The sequence below is a fragment of the Chionomys nivalis genome, chromosome 19 (genome assembly GCF_950005125.1).
Source record: "Chionomys nivalis chromosome 19, mChiNiv1.1, whole genome shotgun sequence".
In the NCBI taxonomy this organism is placed as follows: Eukaryota; Metazoa; Chordata; class Mammalia; order Rodentia; family Cricetidae; genus Chionomys; species Chionomys nivalis.
In genome coordinates, this window is record NC_080104.1 from 61912241 (window position 1) to 61928342 (window position 16102).

General features: G+C 57.9%; 2 protein-coding genes across 5 annotated transcripts in view; one reads left to right on the forward strand and one right to left on the reverse strand.

Moving 5' to 3' along the window:
• Positions 1 to 11474, forward strand: part of Tnxb (tenascin XB) — a 59993-nt gene extending 48519 nt beyond the window's left edge. For all 4 annotated transcript variants that reach the window (XM_057751686.1, XM_057751687.1, XM_057751689.1 and 1 more), the window contains 18 exons: positions 1676 to 2002; positions 2413 to 2736; positions 4390 to 4677; positions 5031 to 5303; positions 6402 to 6683; positions 7587 to 7895; positions 8174 to 8509; positions 8747 to 8869; positions 8999 to 9142; positions 9298 to 9417; positions 9505 to 9648; positions 9733 to 9863; positions 9968 to 10100; positions 10184 to 10335; positions 10426 to 10522; positions 10609 to 10770; positions 10867 to 11030; positions 11364 to 11474. In XM_057751686.1, the coding sequence (XP_057607669.1) occupies positions 1676 to 2002; positions 2413 to 2736; positions 4390 to 4677; positions 5031 to 5303; positions 6402 to 6683; positions 7587 to 7895; positions 8174 to 8509; positions 8747 to 8869; positions 8999 to 9142; positions 9298 to 9417; positions 9505 to 9648; positions 9733 to 9863; positions 9968 to 10100; positions 10184 to 10335; positions 10426 to 10522; positions 10609 to 10770; positions 10867 to 11030; positions 11364 to 11465 (3611 nt within the window). In that variant the 3' untranslated portion in view covers positions 11466 to 11474. The remainder of the gene's footprint in view (positions 1 to 1675; positions 2003 to 2412; positions 2737 to 4389; positions 4678 to 5030; positions 5304 to 6401; positions 6684 to 7586; positions 7896 to 8173; positions 8510 to 8746; positions 8870 to 8998; positions 9143 to 9297; positions 9418 to 9504; positions 9649 to 9732; positions 9864 to 9967; positions 10101 to 10183; positions 10336 to 10425; positions 10523 to 10608; positions 10771 to 10866; positions 11031 to 11363) is intronic.
• On the reverse strand, positions 11152 to 14369 carry LOC130862220 (steroid 21-hydroxylase). The gene is made up of 10 exons (XM_057751722.1): positions 14031 to 14369; positions 13871 to 13966; positions 13513 to 13655; positions 13315 to 13410; positions 13119 to 13220; positions 12940 to 13026; positions 12608 to 12808; positions 12231 to 12409; positions 12037 to 12140; positions 11152 to 11949 (listed from the first exon to the last, which is right to left on the reverse strand). Exons 1-10 carry the CDS (start codon positions 14233 to 14235, stop codon positions 11681 to 11683), a joined length of 1482 nt encoding a protein of 493 aa, XP_057607705.1. The 5' UTR covers positions 14236 to 14369; the 3' UTR covers positions 11152 to 11680.
• Positions 14370 to 16102: the final 1733 nt, after the last annotated feature.

The following is a 16102-nucleotide window of genomic DNA, read 5'->3' on the forward strand; positions in this document are numbered from 1 at the left end:
GGAATACAGAATGGAGTCTGCATATGTACAAACCACTTCAAGCCCTTTTTCCTTTTTTTCTCTCCTTCCTTCCTTCCTTCCTTCCTTCCTTCCTTCCTTCCTTCCTTCCTTCCTTCCTTCCTTCCTTCTTTCTTCCCTCTTCCTTCCTAACTTCAATCCCCCCTTCCTCCCTCCTTCTTCCTTCTTTCCTCCCTTCCTTCCATTGTAAACTCTCATTCACATGCCTCCGTTCCCTGATCTGGGGACTGTGGGGCTGTCAGCTGGGGAGCCAACCTCCCCAAGGCTCACCTGGAATGAACTATGGGTCAACACTTGGGGGTGCTGGGCTATGGGGGACTCTGGGGTTAGAGAGCAGCTGCAAATTTAGTTGGGGGTACAGAAGCCTTAGCAAGGGGAGTTCAGCTCTGATCGATGCTGCCCGTAGAGCCTCCATCACTCGTGAGTTTGCTGAGCTCTGTCTGGGGAAGGTGTTTTGCGGGCCCACGAAGCCAGAGGAAGAGGCAGAAATCACTCACTACCTGGACGAGGGCTGTTTGGTTGTTTTGTAGCAAATGGTCGAGCGTGTCTTTGTGGGCATAGGATTCCAAGCTTGCCATCCTGGTACCAGGTGGCCTTGTCTGGTGTCTGTGTTCTGTGCCACTGTCTATGTTTGGTGTGATTACATAAGACAGAGCTGTTCTAGGACTGCTCTGAGCTGACAGAGCCTGACAGACCACAGGAGTCTGAGCTGCTGGTCTCCGTCAGGCTGAGGCTTTGAAAAACCAGCAGTGTTAGCATGGACTTCACAGTCAGGGTGACAGGCAGAAGGCCTAAGTTCTGCCAAGGGCCCAGAACATGGGACCCCTAGGGGCCAGAACAGTACCTGAGGGGACATCTAAACCAATTCTCATAAGGCCACTGAAACCTGAGGTCAAACAAGCGTTGGCTTGGTGACAGGGCAGAGAGAACAGTTATAGGTCAATGTCCCCGCTGTGTAAAGAACAGAAGGCTAGAAAGAGGTTGGTCCGCGAGGAACAGAGATTTTGTGAGATGTCCTCTGGAATGCAGGGTGGTCTTGAAAGGTTGATGGAGAGGCGGGGGCCGCTCAGAAGCCCGGGATTCCACACAGGACTGGGCGTCTAGTTCCTTGCTGCCGTTGGAAGTCCTCGTTCAAAGCCTGGCCTCCTCATGAAGCACAACTTCTTAGCGGGGAGAGGTGAAGTGAGCCTGAAGGCAGGGAGGTCAGACCGGGGTCAACACCCAAGAGAGAGGAGATGGTGGCCCAGGTTCTATGATAGAAGAGGTGGGTGGGGGAGTGTGAGGCACCCAAGAGGGACACAGCGAGAGTCTGGAGTGCACTGAGCTCAGTAGCAGCTGGGACGCAGCCTCAGGGAGGAGGTTTCCAGACCTGGCTGGGGTAAAGATCTGAGTCCAGCGAGGGAGGAAGCAGACAGCAAGGAGAGCCAGGGCAGGGAGGCCCAGGGCAGTGGCTCTGTGGAGCATGTTCAAAAGAGAGGGGAGCAGTCACATGGGTGTTGGCAGGTGTCTGGGCGGGATGCTAGGAATGGCGGTGTAGAAAGAACAGAAAAGGCAAGCGGTGGTCAAACTGTGGCTGAGAACTTTGTTTTTAATAAATGTTTCTTTATATTTTAACTGAGCACAGAGAAGACCTGAATTTGTGTGTTTGTGTGTTCAGCTCCAGAGGAGGAAGTTACGACCACACAGCTGGTGCCCACCACAACTCCTGAGCCTCCTCCTAAGAAGCCACGTCTAGGAGAGCTGACCGTGACAGACGCCACTCCTGACTCCCTGAGCCTCTCCTGGGCAGTCCCCGAAGGACAGTTTGACCAATTCGTGATCCAGTACAAGAACGGGGATGGGCAGCCCAAGGTGGTGCGGGTGCCAGGGCACGAGGACCAGGTCACCATCCCCGGCCTGGAGCCAGACCACAAGTACAAGATGAACCTGTATGGCATCCACAGTGGCCAGCGTGTGGGCCCCGTGTCTGTTGTCGGGGTGACAGGTGAGTGGACATGGGAGACTCAAGGTGGGACCCACTGGGAGGGGGACACTCAAACTATTTGGTGACAGCTGGGTAGGGATCGGTGTCTGGGTGCTGCTAGCACCCCAGATCTGCTCAGCCCCACAGACCTGCGTTGCTAACGCTAAGGTCTGCCTTTGTGTGCCTTCTTCTGGGCTGGCCAGTCTCCCTGGGCAGCAGGGTCACAGACAGCTTTGCTGTGCTGGTGTCTAGGTCCCCTCAGCTGACCCAGGAGCTTGGGCACGATGTCCATCTGTCAGCTGATCAGGACCCCAAAGCCCCAAGGTGGGCTTCTCTGAGCCGACCTCAGAACCACCTTGGTAACTGTGGCTACTCTGTCCTCACTTGAGGGCACCTGTGGGGACCCTGCTCACCTGTCTGTTCCTTCTCAGCTGCAGAGGAAGAGACCCCCAGCCCCACAGAGCCCAGCACAGAGGCCCCAGAGCCCCCTGAGGAGCCGCTCCTGGGAGACCTGACTATCACAGCATCGTCCCCAGACTCCCTGAGCCTCTCCTGGACCGTCCCCCAGGGAGACTTTGACTCCTTCACTGTCCAGTACAAGGACAGTGATGGGCGGCCCCAGGTGGTGCGTGTTGGGGGCCAGGAGAGGGAGGCCATCGTGAGAGACCTGGAGCCTGGGCGCAAGTACAAGATGAACCTGTATGGACTCCATGATGGTCAGCGTGTGGGCCCCGTGTCCACTGTGGGCGTGACGGGTGAGTGTGGCTGGGGTCTGTGTTTGCTCTTGCCTTCCACGGCTCCTCTCTTCTCCGCCCTGCCCTCTGCTCCCCCTTTCTTCCCAGCTGTCTCTGGGGCTTCACTGAGCTTCTGACTCCCTCACCTAGAATGCAGGGAGGGTCGCGCAGCCGTCCTCGGAGCTGTCCTCGCGGTCCCTCCTTCCCCGGCTCCAGAACCCCACTCATTCCTCCCACCTTGGCTCCCTCTCTGGGTATTTGGTGTTTCACAACAGGCTCCGGATCTGGGATACTTGGGTCTGAATCACCTCCAGCTGGACTGTGGGTTTTTTTGGTTTTTTTGTTTTGTTTTGTTTTATTTTGTTTTGTTTTGTTTTTTTGATTTTTTGAGACAGGGTTTCTCCGTACCTTTTTTGGTTCCTGTCCTGGAACTAGCTCTTGCAGACCAGGCTGGCCTTGAACTCACAGAGATCCGCCTGCCTCTGCCTCCCGAGTGCTGGGATTAAAGGCGTGTGCCACCACCGCCCAGCTTTGGACTGTGGGGTTTTACAAGCATTTTTTAACACAGTGGCAGCTCCAGCAGGGGGGGAACAATCACAATGGCGTCTGCTAAATCAGAGGTTCTCAACCTTCCTGGTGTTGTGACCTTTTATTTGTTTTTTAAACGTTTATTTATGGCCAGGCCGTATTGGCGCACACCTTTAATCCCAGCACTCGGGAGGCAGAGGCAGGTGGATCTCTGTGAGTTTGAGACCAGTCTGGTCTACAGAGCGAGTTCTAGGTCAGGTTCCAAAACTACAGAGAAACCCTATCTCAAGAAAACCAAAAAAAAAAAAAAAAAAAAAGTACTTTGCTTACATATATGCCTGCACACTAGAAGAGGCCACCTATCCCACTACAGATGGCTATGAGCCACCATGTGGATGTTGGGAATTGAACTCAGGACCTCTGGAAGAGTAGCCAGTGCTCTTAACCACTGAGCCATCTCTCCAGTCTGTACTACAACCTTTCGATACAGTTCCTCATGTTGTGGTGACCCCAATCATGAAATTATTTTCATTACTACTTCACAACTGTAATTTTGCTACTTATTTTGTTTTATATTTTGGCCTTTCAAGACAGGGTTTCAGCCGGGCGTGGTGGCGCACGCCTTTAATCCCAGCACTTGGGAGGCAGAGGCAGGCGGATCTCTGAGTTCGAGGCCAGCCTGGTCTACAAGAGCTAGTTCCGGGACAGGCACCAAAGCTACAGAGAAACCCTGCCTCGAAAAACCAAAAAAAAAAAAAAAAAAAAGACAGGGTTTCACTGTGTAACCCTGGCTGTCCTGAAACTCTCTCTGTAGACCAGGCTGGCCTCAAACTCACAGAGATCTGCATTCCTCTGCGTCCTCCCAATTAAAGGTGTGCCATCACCACCCAGCTAATTTTGCTACTGTTATGAGTCATAATGTAAATATTTTTAGAGATAAATGGTTGCTAAAGGGATCGCGACCTACAGGTTGAGAGCCACTGTGCCAGCCATAGGCGGTTCAGGGGCTCCTGGGTGTGAGCTGCCTGCAGCTGCCGTTGCCTATGGCTGGGGTCAGGGGGTAGAAGCTGTTCTTCAGCCTGGGGGCAGCCTGGTCCCCTCAGCGGGTTCTGCCTGTACCCCTTAGCCTCCTCTGCTCTGTTGCAGCGCCCCTGCCCACAGAGCCCCCCCTAGAGCTCCGCCTGGGGGATCTGGCTGTGGCAGATGTGACTTCCAGTACTGTGCGCCTGTCTTGGACTGTGGCCCAGGGCCCCTTCGACTCCTTTCTCGTCCAGTACAAGGATGCCCAGGGGCAGCCCCAGACAGTACCCGTGAGCAGAGACCTGAGTGAGGTCACCATCTCAGGTTTGGACCCAGCCCGCAAGTACAAGTTTCTCCTCTTTGGACTCCAGGGTGGAAAGCGCCATGGCCCTGTTTCCGTAGATGCAAAAACTGGTGAGTGAGGGCCCAACACTGCGGACCCTGCAACCCCCAGCACCCTTTGCCCCCTTGTGGCGACTGTTGGAATTTCATGTTTCTGTGCCCCACATTCCAGACCTTGGAGTTTGGTGACCCATTTCTTTGTGAGGTCCACCCAAATTCAGACCTTCACTCGGTCCTTCTCCCTCATCACTGGGCGGGCACACTTGCCTCCTTTCCTGGAGGCTCTTTTATCCCGAGCGCGGCCCGATCGCCCCCTCTGACCACCAAGAGCAGGGCCCCAGCTGCCCCCACCCCAGTCCCTGTCCCCTGCGCTGCGGTATGTACACTACACAGTCTAAGTGGCTTCCTCTCCTCTCCATCCGCAGACACAAAGCTCCTTCCTCGTCTTGGGGAGCTGACGATGACAGACGTGACCCAGAACTCCGTGGGTCTCTCCTGGACTGTCCCCGAGGGCGAGTTCGACTCCTTCCTAGTCCAGTACAAGGACAGGGGAGGGCAGCTCCAGGTGGTGCCGGTGGCAGCAGACCAGCATGAGGTCACTATCCCCGGCCTGGAGCCCAATAGGAAATACAAGTTTCTGCTCTATGGCCTAGCAGGCCGCAAACGGCTGGGCCCCGCCTCTGTGGAGGGCACCACAGGTGAGTCCCAGCCCCGCCTCTGCGGAGGGGAGGGCACCACAGGTGAGCCCGACCCCAACCCCGCCTCTGTGGAGGGGAGGGCACCACAGGTGAGCCCGGGCCCTGCCTCCCACTCTGGCACAGCTCCCATCCCCAGGGCCTTCCAGAGACTTGTCCTGTCCTCAGCCTAAGAGGAAAGGCCTTTACAGAAAGGCCAGGCCAGTCCTGCCTTGGACTGGGCACAGTCTGAGCCTTTTATACTCACCGTCTCCTTCCTTCCCTGATGACTGTCAAGGAGAAGGAGCTTTTAGGCTTGGTTAACCGGGGTTCAAACCCAAATCCAGTCTTGGGCAGCCACGACATGGTTGAGCCACCTCATCTGCACCACGGCCTTCCCACTGTGCCGGCAACCAGTGGCCCACTCCCCACTGTGCCGGCAACCGGTAGCTGACACCCATGTCCTCTTCCTCCCAACCCTGAGCTATGAGACGGGAAGGCCAGGCTGCAGAAGATGATGGAAAAATCTGGTGTTTTTGTGCCCATGAGTCAGCCCCCAAGGAAGGGGTGGAGTGGGTCCATGACCCTTACCCCACTCCCAGGTCCGTGAGTCAGTCACCCCAGGCAGACATCAGGGGCTGGAGCCCCAGATACCATAGTTCTTCCCCAAACCTTCATTCTACAGGCTTGTCAGCTGCCACCCTCACATGGGCAGGTCGTCTCTCTGCCCCACCTGGTCCCGGGATATTAATTCTGGACTGTGTAGGAGATGGGGGGCAGCCCCAGGCTGAGGGGAGCTCTCCCCACTCGAGAGTATCTCTCTGGCACTCAGATGCCCCCAGGGGCCTCAGTTCTGGCCACAGCCCTGCCCAGAGGAAATGAAGACCAGTCTGTGCCCACTGCTAGCCCTCTCTCACTGTGACCCTCTGTGACCTGACCACAGCAAGCGGGCGCCAGGCAGGAAAGGGCTGGGCAGTGCCTCCAGAGACAAGGCGGCTCTCCCTCACTCCGCCACAGCAGGACCACGCAGGCCTGGCGTCCTCAGGTGTCTGTCCCTGAGGCCACACATCCAGAGTCTCCAAGGCTGGAGATGCCAACCTGAATCATCCCATTCTCCCTCAGCTCCCCTGGAGAAGACACCGCAGCCCCGCCTCGGTGAACTGACAGTGACAGGAGAGACCTCTGACTCTCTGCACCTCTCGTGGACAGTGGCCCAGGGCCCATTTGACTCCTTCCTGGTCCAGTACAGAGACAGGGATGGGCAGCCCCAGACAGTGGTTGTGGCTGCAGACCAGAACAAGGTCACCATAGAGGGTCTGCAGCCACGCCGGAAGTACAAGTTTCTGCTCTATGGGCTGGCTGGAGGAAAGCGCCTGGGGCCTGTCTCTACCCTTGGAGTGACAGGTGAGCTGCCCTGCCTGACCACAGGCCTGAGGAGTCTGACGACAAAGAGATTGGCCAGAGAGGATGGGTGGGAAGGGCAGGGGCCTGTCCAGAGACAGAGAAGGGAGAACCTGTGCCCACCCCTGGGGCTGATCAGTCATTTGAGAGAACAGGAGCTGGGTCAGGCAGCAAGAAAAGACCTTGCGGGCTCCCTGCCCTCCCTACCCCAGTCATCCCTACCACCTGCTGCTCCCCACTACCCTGTTAGAACGGCTCTATCCCCGTGCTGCCTAGGTGTGCGCGCGTGCACACACACACACACACACACACCCCGCCCCGTTCTCGGGAGCCAGGGATGTGTCTCAAATGGAAAATCACTGGGAAATCCAATGGGCAGAGGCCACTGACACCCACGTCAGATTGGCCAGGCCAAGGGCACGAGTGTGACTTGCCAGGCACGTACACCAGCCACCCCAGCCGGTGGTGCCACCCTCAGCCGCTCTCAGAAGCACTGAGCACAGGCGCTAAGGGCAGGGCCAGGGCAGAGCCTGAGGGGCCACTGCTGAGGGGGTTGATGCGCCAGGCACTGGAAACGGGCAGGGAGTCTCTGGTCCCGAAACAGCAAGCAGCTGAGGAGGGACCAACAGGCACAGTAGCTTCCCAGGCTGGAGATCCTGGGGCTGGGCTCAGAGAGGCCCTCCTGGGTGTCAGGAGGTACCGCCAAAGCAGGGGTAAAACAAATTCAAGAACTGGAAGGTTCTAGAAGATGTCTGCTCCCTCCCTCTCCTCGCTTGGGCTACCTGCCTGCACTGTGAAGTGTCTTCATCCCAGGCCAGCCTCAAACCCTTCCTTTGAAGGGGACAGAATGGGCAGGGCAGGCGCCCAGCACCCTGTGAAGATCCTACCCTGGTTTCTCCCATGCAGCCCCAGAAGAGGACATGTCAACCCCAAGCCCCACTGAAGCCCCTGAAGCTCCCCGCCTGGGGATGCTGAGAGTGACGGAGGCAACCCCAGATTCCCTGCGCCTCTCCTGGGGTGTGGCCCGTGGCCCCTTTGACTCCTTTGTGATCCAGTACCAGGACACAGAGGGACAGCCCCATGCCCTGCTTGTTGATGGACACCAGGACAAGGTCCTCATCTCAGGCCTGGAGCCCAGCACCTCCTACAAGTTCTTCCTCTATGGCCTCCGTGAAGAGATGCGCCATGGGCCTGTCTCTGCAGAGGGTACCACAGGTGGGCCGGCCTGCAACTTCCTAGTCTGGGGGCTAGGAAGGGTGGAAGGTGGCATCCAGAAGCGGCTGCCACAGGGAAGGCATGAGGAAGGCGCCCAGGAAGGGTCGAGGTCTACCCTACACTGCCCCTTCTCTTCCCAGTCGGTCACTGAACCAACCTGACTCAAGAGCCCAACTCTTCTGACCAATAGGGAAGGGTGCAGACGTGAAGTGCTCCAAGCCTTAGGGCTGGCATATATCTGTGTCTCCAGACCTTTTTCTCCTACCCACTTCCCACAGGTCCAGTTCCTGCTGGTCAGACCCCAGGGGACCCGGGGCCCCGCCTGTCCCAGCTGTCAGTGACGGACATGACCACTAGTTCTCTGCGGCTGAACTGGGAGGCCCCGCTTGGTTCCTTTGACACCTTCCTAATACGCTTTGGGGTCCCCTCACCAAGCACCCTGGAGCCGCATCTCCGTCCTCTGCTGCAGCGAGAGTTGATGGTGCCGGGGACGCAGCGCTCAGCTGTGCTTCGGGACCTGCATCCTGGGACCCTGTACAGCCTCACTCTGTATGGGCTGCGTGGGCCGCACAAGGCGGACAGCATTCAGGGCACCGCCCGCACCCTCAGCCCAGGTGAGGACCCACGCTGGGCACCGAAGAGGGGGCATTGGACTTTGCAGAGTAGTACCCAGCAGGTGACAGGACTGGAGAGTAGGCAGAGAACTTGAAGGCATTAGAGAGAGACTTCTGTCCTGGGAACCTTCCAGAGAGGCGTGGTGGACCTCCCTGAAGCCAGAGCACTCAGGGAGAAGGGGGAGGAACCTTCTTACCCACGCCCTCCTCACTACACCTCTCCCTTACTGTCTTCAGTTCTGGAGAGCCCCCATGACCTACAATTCAGTGAAATTGGGGAAACATCAGCCAGAGTCAACTGGGTGCCGCCACCATCCAGGGTGGACAGCTTCAAAATTTCCTACCAGCTCGCAGATGGAGGTGATCCCGTCCTGTCAAGTCCTCCTTAGCTCTCCTCCTCCCCTGCCCGCCCCCACCCCTGCACACCGCCCATTCTCCAGCTGGTCTCAGGCCTCCTGGGTGACCCCCGGGCTCCACCCATGTTCATAGGAGAGCCGCAAAGTGTGGTAGTGGACGGCCGGACCCAGACCCAGGTCCTCCAGGGCTTGAGCTCAGACACTCGCTACGAGGTGACTGTGGTCTCCGTCCGTGGCTTCGAGGAGAGTGAGCCTCTCACAGGCTTCCTCACGACAGGTAAGAGGGGCACCATGACAGGCAGAGAGAGAGAGAGAGGAGCGAGGGCTGGCAGGGTGAAGAGGGGGCAGAGGAACCCCGGGGAGGCAGTGAAGTTGGGAGAGTCAACAGTGGGGACAGTGGCAGGGAAGCCTCTGAGCCCCTGTTTCTGCCAGTTCCCGATGGCCCCACCCAGCTGCGTGCACTGAACTTGACTAACGGATCCGCCCTTCTGCACTGGAAACCACCCCACAAACCTGTGGACGAGTACAACGTCCAGGTCGCATCCCCTGGGGGTGAGCATGGCTGAACCTCCTCTGAAGAGGTGGGGAGAGCAAGGTACAGCATGGATGGGCAGGAGCTGATGCCCACCGCACTCCCAGCCCCACCCCTGCAGGCCTCAGCACCCGGCAGTGCCGTGGACTACCCGCTGACAGACCTGGCGGCTGACACCAACTATACGGCCACCGTGCGTGGTCTCCGAGGCCCGAACTTCACCTCGCCAGCCAGCATTACCTTCACCACAGGTAGAGCGGGGGTGCATGGGGAAGGGGTCATGGGAGGGTCAAGGCAGCAGATACGGCCTCACCCATCTCTTCCTACGTCCCCAGGGCTGAAGCCCCCCCAGGACTTGGAGGCCAAGGAAGTGACCCCTCGCACGGCCCTGCTCACTTGGACTGAGCCCGAAGTCCCACCCACAGGCTACCTGCTCAGCTTTGACACCCCTGGAGGACAGATTCAGGTACCCCAGTCCTGCCTCATTGGCCATCTGCTTTCCATAGCTAGATTTGGTGGTGCCCCTCTGGCCATCTCACCCTCTGCTGACTGTGTCTTGTCTGTCTCCAGGAAATCCTGCTTCCAGCAGGAACCACCTCCCACCGGCTTCTCCGCCTCTTCCCTTCCACCTTCTACAGAGCCCAGCTGCGGGCTGTTTGGGGCGAGAGCCTCACGCCCCCTGTGTCCACTTCCTTTACTACAGGTACTGACACTGGGCCTGAGCGTAGGCGGGCGGCTGGGGTCTGAGACTTGGGGACAGACAGACTCCCCATCTCCACTCCACAGGTGGGCTGCGGGTCCCCTTCCCCCGGGACTGTGGGGAGGAAATGCAGAACGGACCCAGCACCTCAAAGACCACCACCATCTTCCTCAACGGCAACCGCGAGCGGCCTTTGGATGTGTTCTGTGACATGGAGACGGATGGAGGCGGCTGGCTGGTGGGTTGCGTTCAGAGCCCCGGGGACCTGGGTAGCACAGGGGCCGATGCCCAGGAGCCAAGGCCAATGCTGCCCTTGTCTGTTCTCCAGGTGTTCCAGCGCCGCATGGATGGACAGACGGACTTCTGGAGAGACTGGGAGGAGTATGCCCATGGTTTTGGAAACATCTCCAGGGAATTCTGGCTGGGTCCGTGCCTCATAGGGCTGGGGAACCCGGGAAGGGATGGCTGTCCTGTGGACCCCAGGACCCTGATGGAGCATACTCCACCCCAGGCAATGAGGTCCTACACAGCCTCACGCAGGCTGGAGACTACTCCATGCGTGTGGACCTGCGAGCTGGAAAGGAAGCTGTGTTCGCCCAGTATGACTTCTTCCGCGTGGATTCGGCAACGGAGAACTACCGCCTGCACCTAGAGGGTTACCATGGCACCGCAGGTGAGGGCGGGCCCGGGACGAGGTGAGGGCGGGCCCGGGACCGGGTGAGGGCGGGCACGGGGGCGGTCCTCACCACACCTTCCCATGCCTTGCCAGGGGACTCTATGAGCTACCACAGCGGCAGCGTCTTTTCCGCCCGTGATCGGGACCCCAACAACTTGCTCATCTCCTGCGCTGTCTCTTATCGGGGGGCGTGGTGGTACAAGAACTGTCACTATGCCAACCTCAACGGGCTCTACGGGAGCACAGTGGACCACCAGGTGGGGGCCGTGGAGGCGCAGGCTGGGCTCTGGGTCACTCGTGTTGGAGGGCTCTCACGTGAATGACTGAACTTCTCGCACCTCAGAGGCGCATCTGGGAAATGGGACGGTAACACCAGTCTCGCCTAGGAAGCTTAAAAAGTCTGTTTATTAGTGGATACAAGGCGCCAGCTCAGAATGAAGCCTCAGCCCTTTGCAGCTGAGGGCTCGGCAGGGAACGTGAGGGAGAGGGATGGACCCCGGGGGTCACCTGCAGGAGCCGGGTGGGGATGAAGGAGTTGCCACTGGTGAGTGCTGGCTTTGACTCTCGCCCCTCGACAACTTTCTCCTCAGGGAGTGAGCTGGTACCACTGGAAGGGCTTCGAGTTTTCGGTGCCCTTCACGGAAATGAAGCTGAGACCTAGAAACTTCCAGGCCCCCGCCAGGGGCAGCTGAGCCTGTTTTCCCACCTCGCTCATACCCCAGTATGACTGCTGAGCACTGAGGGGCCGTGCCAGAGAAGAGCCAGTATGCCTCTACTGCCTAGCTCACCAAGGAGGCCTTCTCTACCACGATCTCACAGCACCATGTTTACAGGGGGGAGGGGAGAGGTTAGTAACGGAGCAATAAAGGAGAAACTGAGGCACGAGGCTGGTACTGGTCCTATCCTGTCAAGGGTTCTGGCCCTGGTCTTGGGGCACCAGGTTCCTGGGCTGCAGCCGCACCTGGAAAGGACGAATCAAGAGATTGACACCAGTGAAATTCTGGGGCTTCAGGGAGGGCAGGGTGCCATCTGGTGGTGGCAGCAGCGTGAAGGCCTGGAGCAGGCGCGCCAGGACCACTAAGAGCTCCAGTCGCGCCAGCGGCTCTCCCAGGCACACACGGGCCCCACAGCCGAAGGATAGGGTTCTGAGGTCCTTGCCGGGTTCCAGGAAGCGATCTGTGGGTCGTGAACAGATAGCTCGGGAAATGCGTCCCAACCGAGCCTGGGACCCTTCCGCTCCCGTGCCCGACCCCTCCCTCGTACCAGGACAGAACTGGCTGGGCAGTTCCCAGACCATCTCGTCCAGGTTGGCGCCTTGGATGTTGGGGATGATGATGGTGTCCTTGGGGATGTCATAGCCAGAGATACTGAGGGAAGGCAGAGTCAGAAGCTGTCCGGGACCCTGGGGTGGCGGGGGGGGGGGGGGTTCTCACTCAACCCTTAGCCCAGGGAGTCACCTGCTAGCCCGAGTGGTGCGATGGGGCAGGGCCAGGGGCACCACGGGCCGCAGGCGCAGCACCTCAGCTATGGTAGCCATGAGCAAAGGCAGCTGCATTCGGTTCTTGTACAGGAGCTGGGAGCTGGGCGCACTGGGGCCCAACTTGAGGTCTAATTCTTCCTGCAGTCGCTTCTGGATCTGAGAAGAAGGGATAAGGCTGGATATGGGGACCAAGCTTTGCCCTGGGTGGCTCAGGGCTGCCCAGCCTGCAGCCCCTCCATCCAGCCCCCCAGCTAAGCCTAGAGCCCCGCCCCCGCCCCCCGTGAGCAGAGCCCAGGCCAGGCAGAGGACTGGGCCAAGGGGCCGGAAGGAGCCTCACTCTCTCCCATAATGCACCTCAGGGTGATGAAGCAGGAAAGCCACAGTCCAGGAGAGCGTGGTGGCTGTGGTCTCAGTGCCCCCGATGAAGAGGTCCACCACGGACATGTGCACGTGCCCTTCGTGGAGCTGCCCTGCATCCGTGCCCTCTCTTTGCTGCTCCACGCCTTGAAGCATGTAGTCAATCATATCCTTCCACTGGCCTGCTACCAGGCTGTCCTGCAGAGGGCAGGGAAAGGAGCAGGCTGAGTGTCCAGCTTGAGGAGCCTGCCCAGCAGGCGTAGCAGGCACATCACTGGCTGAGGCTGGGGGGGGGGGGGTTAGCGCTCGCGCGGTATCCCGGCACTCACCTTGTGCAGCTTCAGCTGCTCCCTTACGATATCGTCCCTGTTCTCCTGGAACCGCTTCAGCTTCCAGAGGCCCGGATTGGGGAGGAACTGGGACAGGCAGGGGAGTCAGCTTCTGGATGGAGACCAGCCACCCCCTAATCCCGCCCCAACCCAGGGGAGTCTGGGATGCGCTTCCGCACCCTGAGAAAGGGAATTATTTCCAAGATTTGGACGGACCAGTGGCTCCAGGCTTGCAGCAAGTCCTGCACACAGCTGTGAACCTTGCGTACCAAAATGTCGTCCTGCCGGAAGAGGAGAGCATACTTTGAGTTTGGGACCAGCAAAGGTCAGGAGGGCCTGAGGGAGGGGCTCGAGGGGCAAGAGGGCAGCCTTGACCTTGTCTCCAAACGTGAGGTAGCAGATGACACTGCACGTGAGCAAAGAGAACTCCTTCTGGATGGCCACGGGGGCGCCAGCCTGCGCGCGCATGCGCTGTGGAGAAGAGGTAGGCTACACAGACTGTGGGGACCGAGGGGTACTGGGGGACAGGGACTCTGACCCCGGGAGGGCCAGGCCACAGGAGCACGGCCTCACCTCGCAGAATTCCTGGGCCAGCTCCTCTACCAGGGGCTCCATGGAGTCTCGCACGCCCAGCATCAGAGCTGAGCGAGAGAGTTTCTTGTGGGCCTTCCACGTTAGCGAGTAGTCCCCTAGCGACAGGTCCAAGTCTAGATTTTCTGCAGGAGGGATGGCAGAAAGAGAGAATGCCAACTAATCAAGGAAGCCAAAGGCCTGACCTGCCCCCCCCCCCCCCCCCGCATCCAAGAAGTAGGCCAGGGCAGCAGCCACAGCAGGTATCTCTGAGAGTTTGAGGCTAGCCTAGTCTACAAAGAGATTTTCAGGGCAGCCAGGGCTACATAGCGAAGAAGAAGAAAAAACCCGTGCCCCCAACTCTTACCATATGGTATCTGGGGTCGTCCGGCAAAGTCCGCCCATTTTTGGATCAGGGCCTCCTTAATGGTCCTATTAGAATTCAGAACGACCACATCTGGGGGAAACAGCAGGTGTCAGCTGGGAGGGAAAGGTCACTGGAAGAGAGCAGATTGGCTCACCTTGCAGTCCCATGCGAATCCTGTAGACAGGCCCGAGTTTCTGGGTGAGGTCAAACAGGTAGGTGGGAAGGTCAGGCTGTAGAAAGTGCAGGAACCCCGGGGCGAGAGGAGGCTGGCGGAGGCTCCGGAGCTTCCACCGGCCCCACAGCCAGCGAGTGCCAGCTAGCAGCAGCAGCAGCAGCAGCAGCAGCCCAGGTAACACCATGGCGGGACACTTGTGCAGGGTCCCTGACAAGGCTTTTTATAGCTCTTGGCCCCAGCCGTCTGTTATTAGCCTCCAGTCCCCTGCCGCGGTCCCAAGCGCAGAGCAGTGTGTTTTCAAGTTGGCACCATCCCGCCGGCCTTGGAGCTCACGGATCAAAGAGACCATCCATCAAGAAGAAAGGAAGAGATGCAGGACCCTGACCTTTCTGTGTGTCAGCCCTGTGGGCCGAGGGGTCCACCCTGAGCCTGGCCCTGTCCACCCTGCCTCACCTTGGGTCGGCTGAGTGGTGTGAATTTATCTTATCCTGGAGAAAAGAAAGAAGTGGGAGTCTCCGCCCAATGTGCCTTTGGGTCTGCCGCTAGTCCCTACAAGTATTTTATTATTGGTTATTATTGCTACTACTTTATTTGTGACTGAACCCGGGACCTTATACATTCTGGGTAAGCCCTCCCCTGCCAGCTGTGTTCACAGTCCTATGCCCCCATTATTATTAACTTTGAGACAGGATCTCATCAGGTTGCCCAGGGAACCTTGAATTCACTATGTAGCTCAGGCAGGCCTCAAACTTTGAACCCTCCCTCAGGCCCTTAAACATCTGGGGCGACAGACATGCCACCCCACCTGCTCCCCTGTGCAATTCTTTGCTGTTCTTGGCTTGGTTGAGGCTGTTTGTGGGGACAGAGGGGGGTGCGTGTGTGGAGGCCAAAGGTCAACCTCAGGTGTCCAGATGGAAAGACCCTGAGTTTTCATTTTCCTGGGGCTCCCGAATCCACTCGGCTGGCTGGCTGCTGAACCCCAGGGATGCTCCTGTTTCTGCCTACCATCTCTGGAATGAGAACTTGTGCCACAGGGCTGGAGAGGTGGTTCAGCGTTTAAGAGTACTCGTTGCCCTTATGGAAGACCTGAGTTCGGTTCCCAGCGCCTACATGGCTGTTCACAACACCAGCTCAGAGTTCCAGTGCCCTCTTCTGACGCCAGAGGGAATTGCATGCACATACATGCACACAGGTTTTTTTTTTGTTTGCTTGTTTATTTATTTATTTATTTATTATATTTTATGTTAATGTGTATGTGTAAAACTAAACAAACCAAAAGAGAAACTTATGAACCACGACACCATACTTTTTTTTTTTTTTTTTGAGATAGGTTTCACTATGTAGCCCTGGCTAGTCTTGAAGTCAGTATGTAACCAATGTCCAAATGCTGGGATTGAAGGCATATACCACAATGCCTGCCTGGTGACGTTACTCTATGGCCTCTTTTGCTGCCAGAAATATCTAGAGTGAGGCGTGGCGGTGCCTGAATTTAGGGAGCAGAAACAAGCAGATTGAGCCTGAGGTCGGCCTGGGCTACATAGCAAGACTCCATCTCAAGGAACAAGGCTCTGTTGGTGTTTGCCTCACACGGAGAGGCTCTAGGCTTTTTCCTTATCCATCACACGGAAAAGTGTTGGGAGACAAGGAGCCACGGCCCTGGCCGCCCACTTTGGAACAAAGCATACCCAACACTGTCCTAACGGCCCCCTCCCAATCCTGCTTCAAAGGCTACACCATTATCCCTGTTTTTTAATCAAGGTGCTTGGGCCAAGGCCAAGGCACTTGTGCACGTGCAGGCTTCTGAAGCAGAACCAGGCGCCAGCAGGCAACCAGGTGCTCAGCCAGCTTAACTACCGGAAGCTGCTGCCTTCCACTGGCCACAACACTAATGAAATGACCAACTCAAGTTGACTTACAAAAAAAGCCAAAAAAGCAAGGCGGCCAGTGGTGGCACACGCCTTTAATTCCAGCACTCAGGAGGCAGAGGCAGGCGGATCTCTGTGAGTTGGAGGCCAGCTGGGTCTACAGAGCAAGTGCCAGGACAGGCTTCA

Bases quoted from the DNA above. Each gene is read 5' to 3' on its own strand.
- LOC130862220 (XM_057751722.1), bottom strand. From the start codon at position 14,235: ATGGTGTTACCTGGGCTGCTGCTGCTGCTGCTGCTGCTGCTAGCTGGC. The intron at 13,967-14,030 runs GTGAGCCAATCT...TGTTTCCCCCAG, and splicing joins GATTCGCATGGGACTGCAAG to ATGTGGTCGTTCTGAATTCT. The intron at 12,410-12,607 runs GTGCATTATGGG...CCTTCTTCTCAG, and splicing joins TCCTGCTTCATCACCCTGAG to ATCCAGAAGCGACTGCAGGA.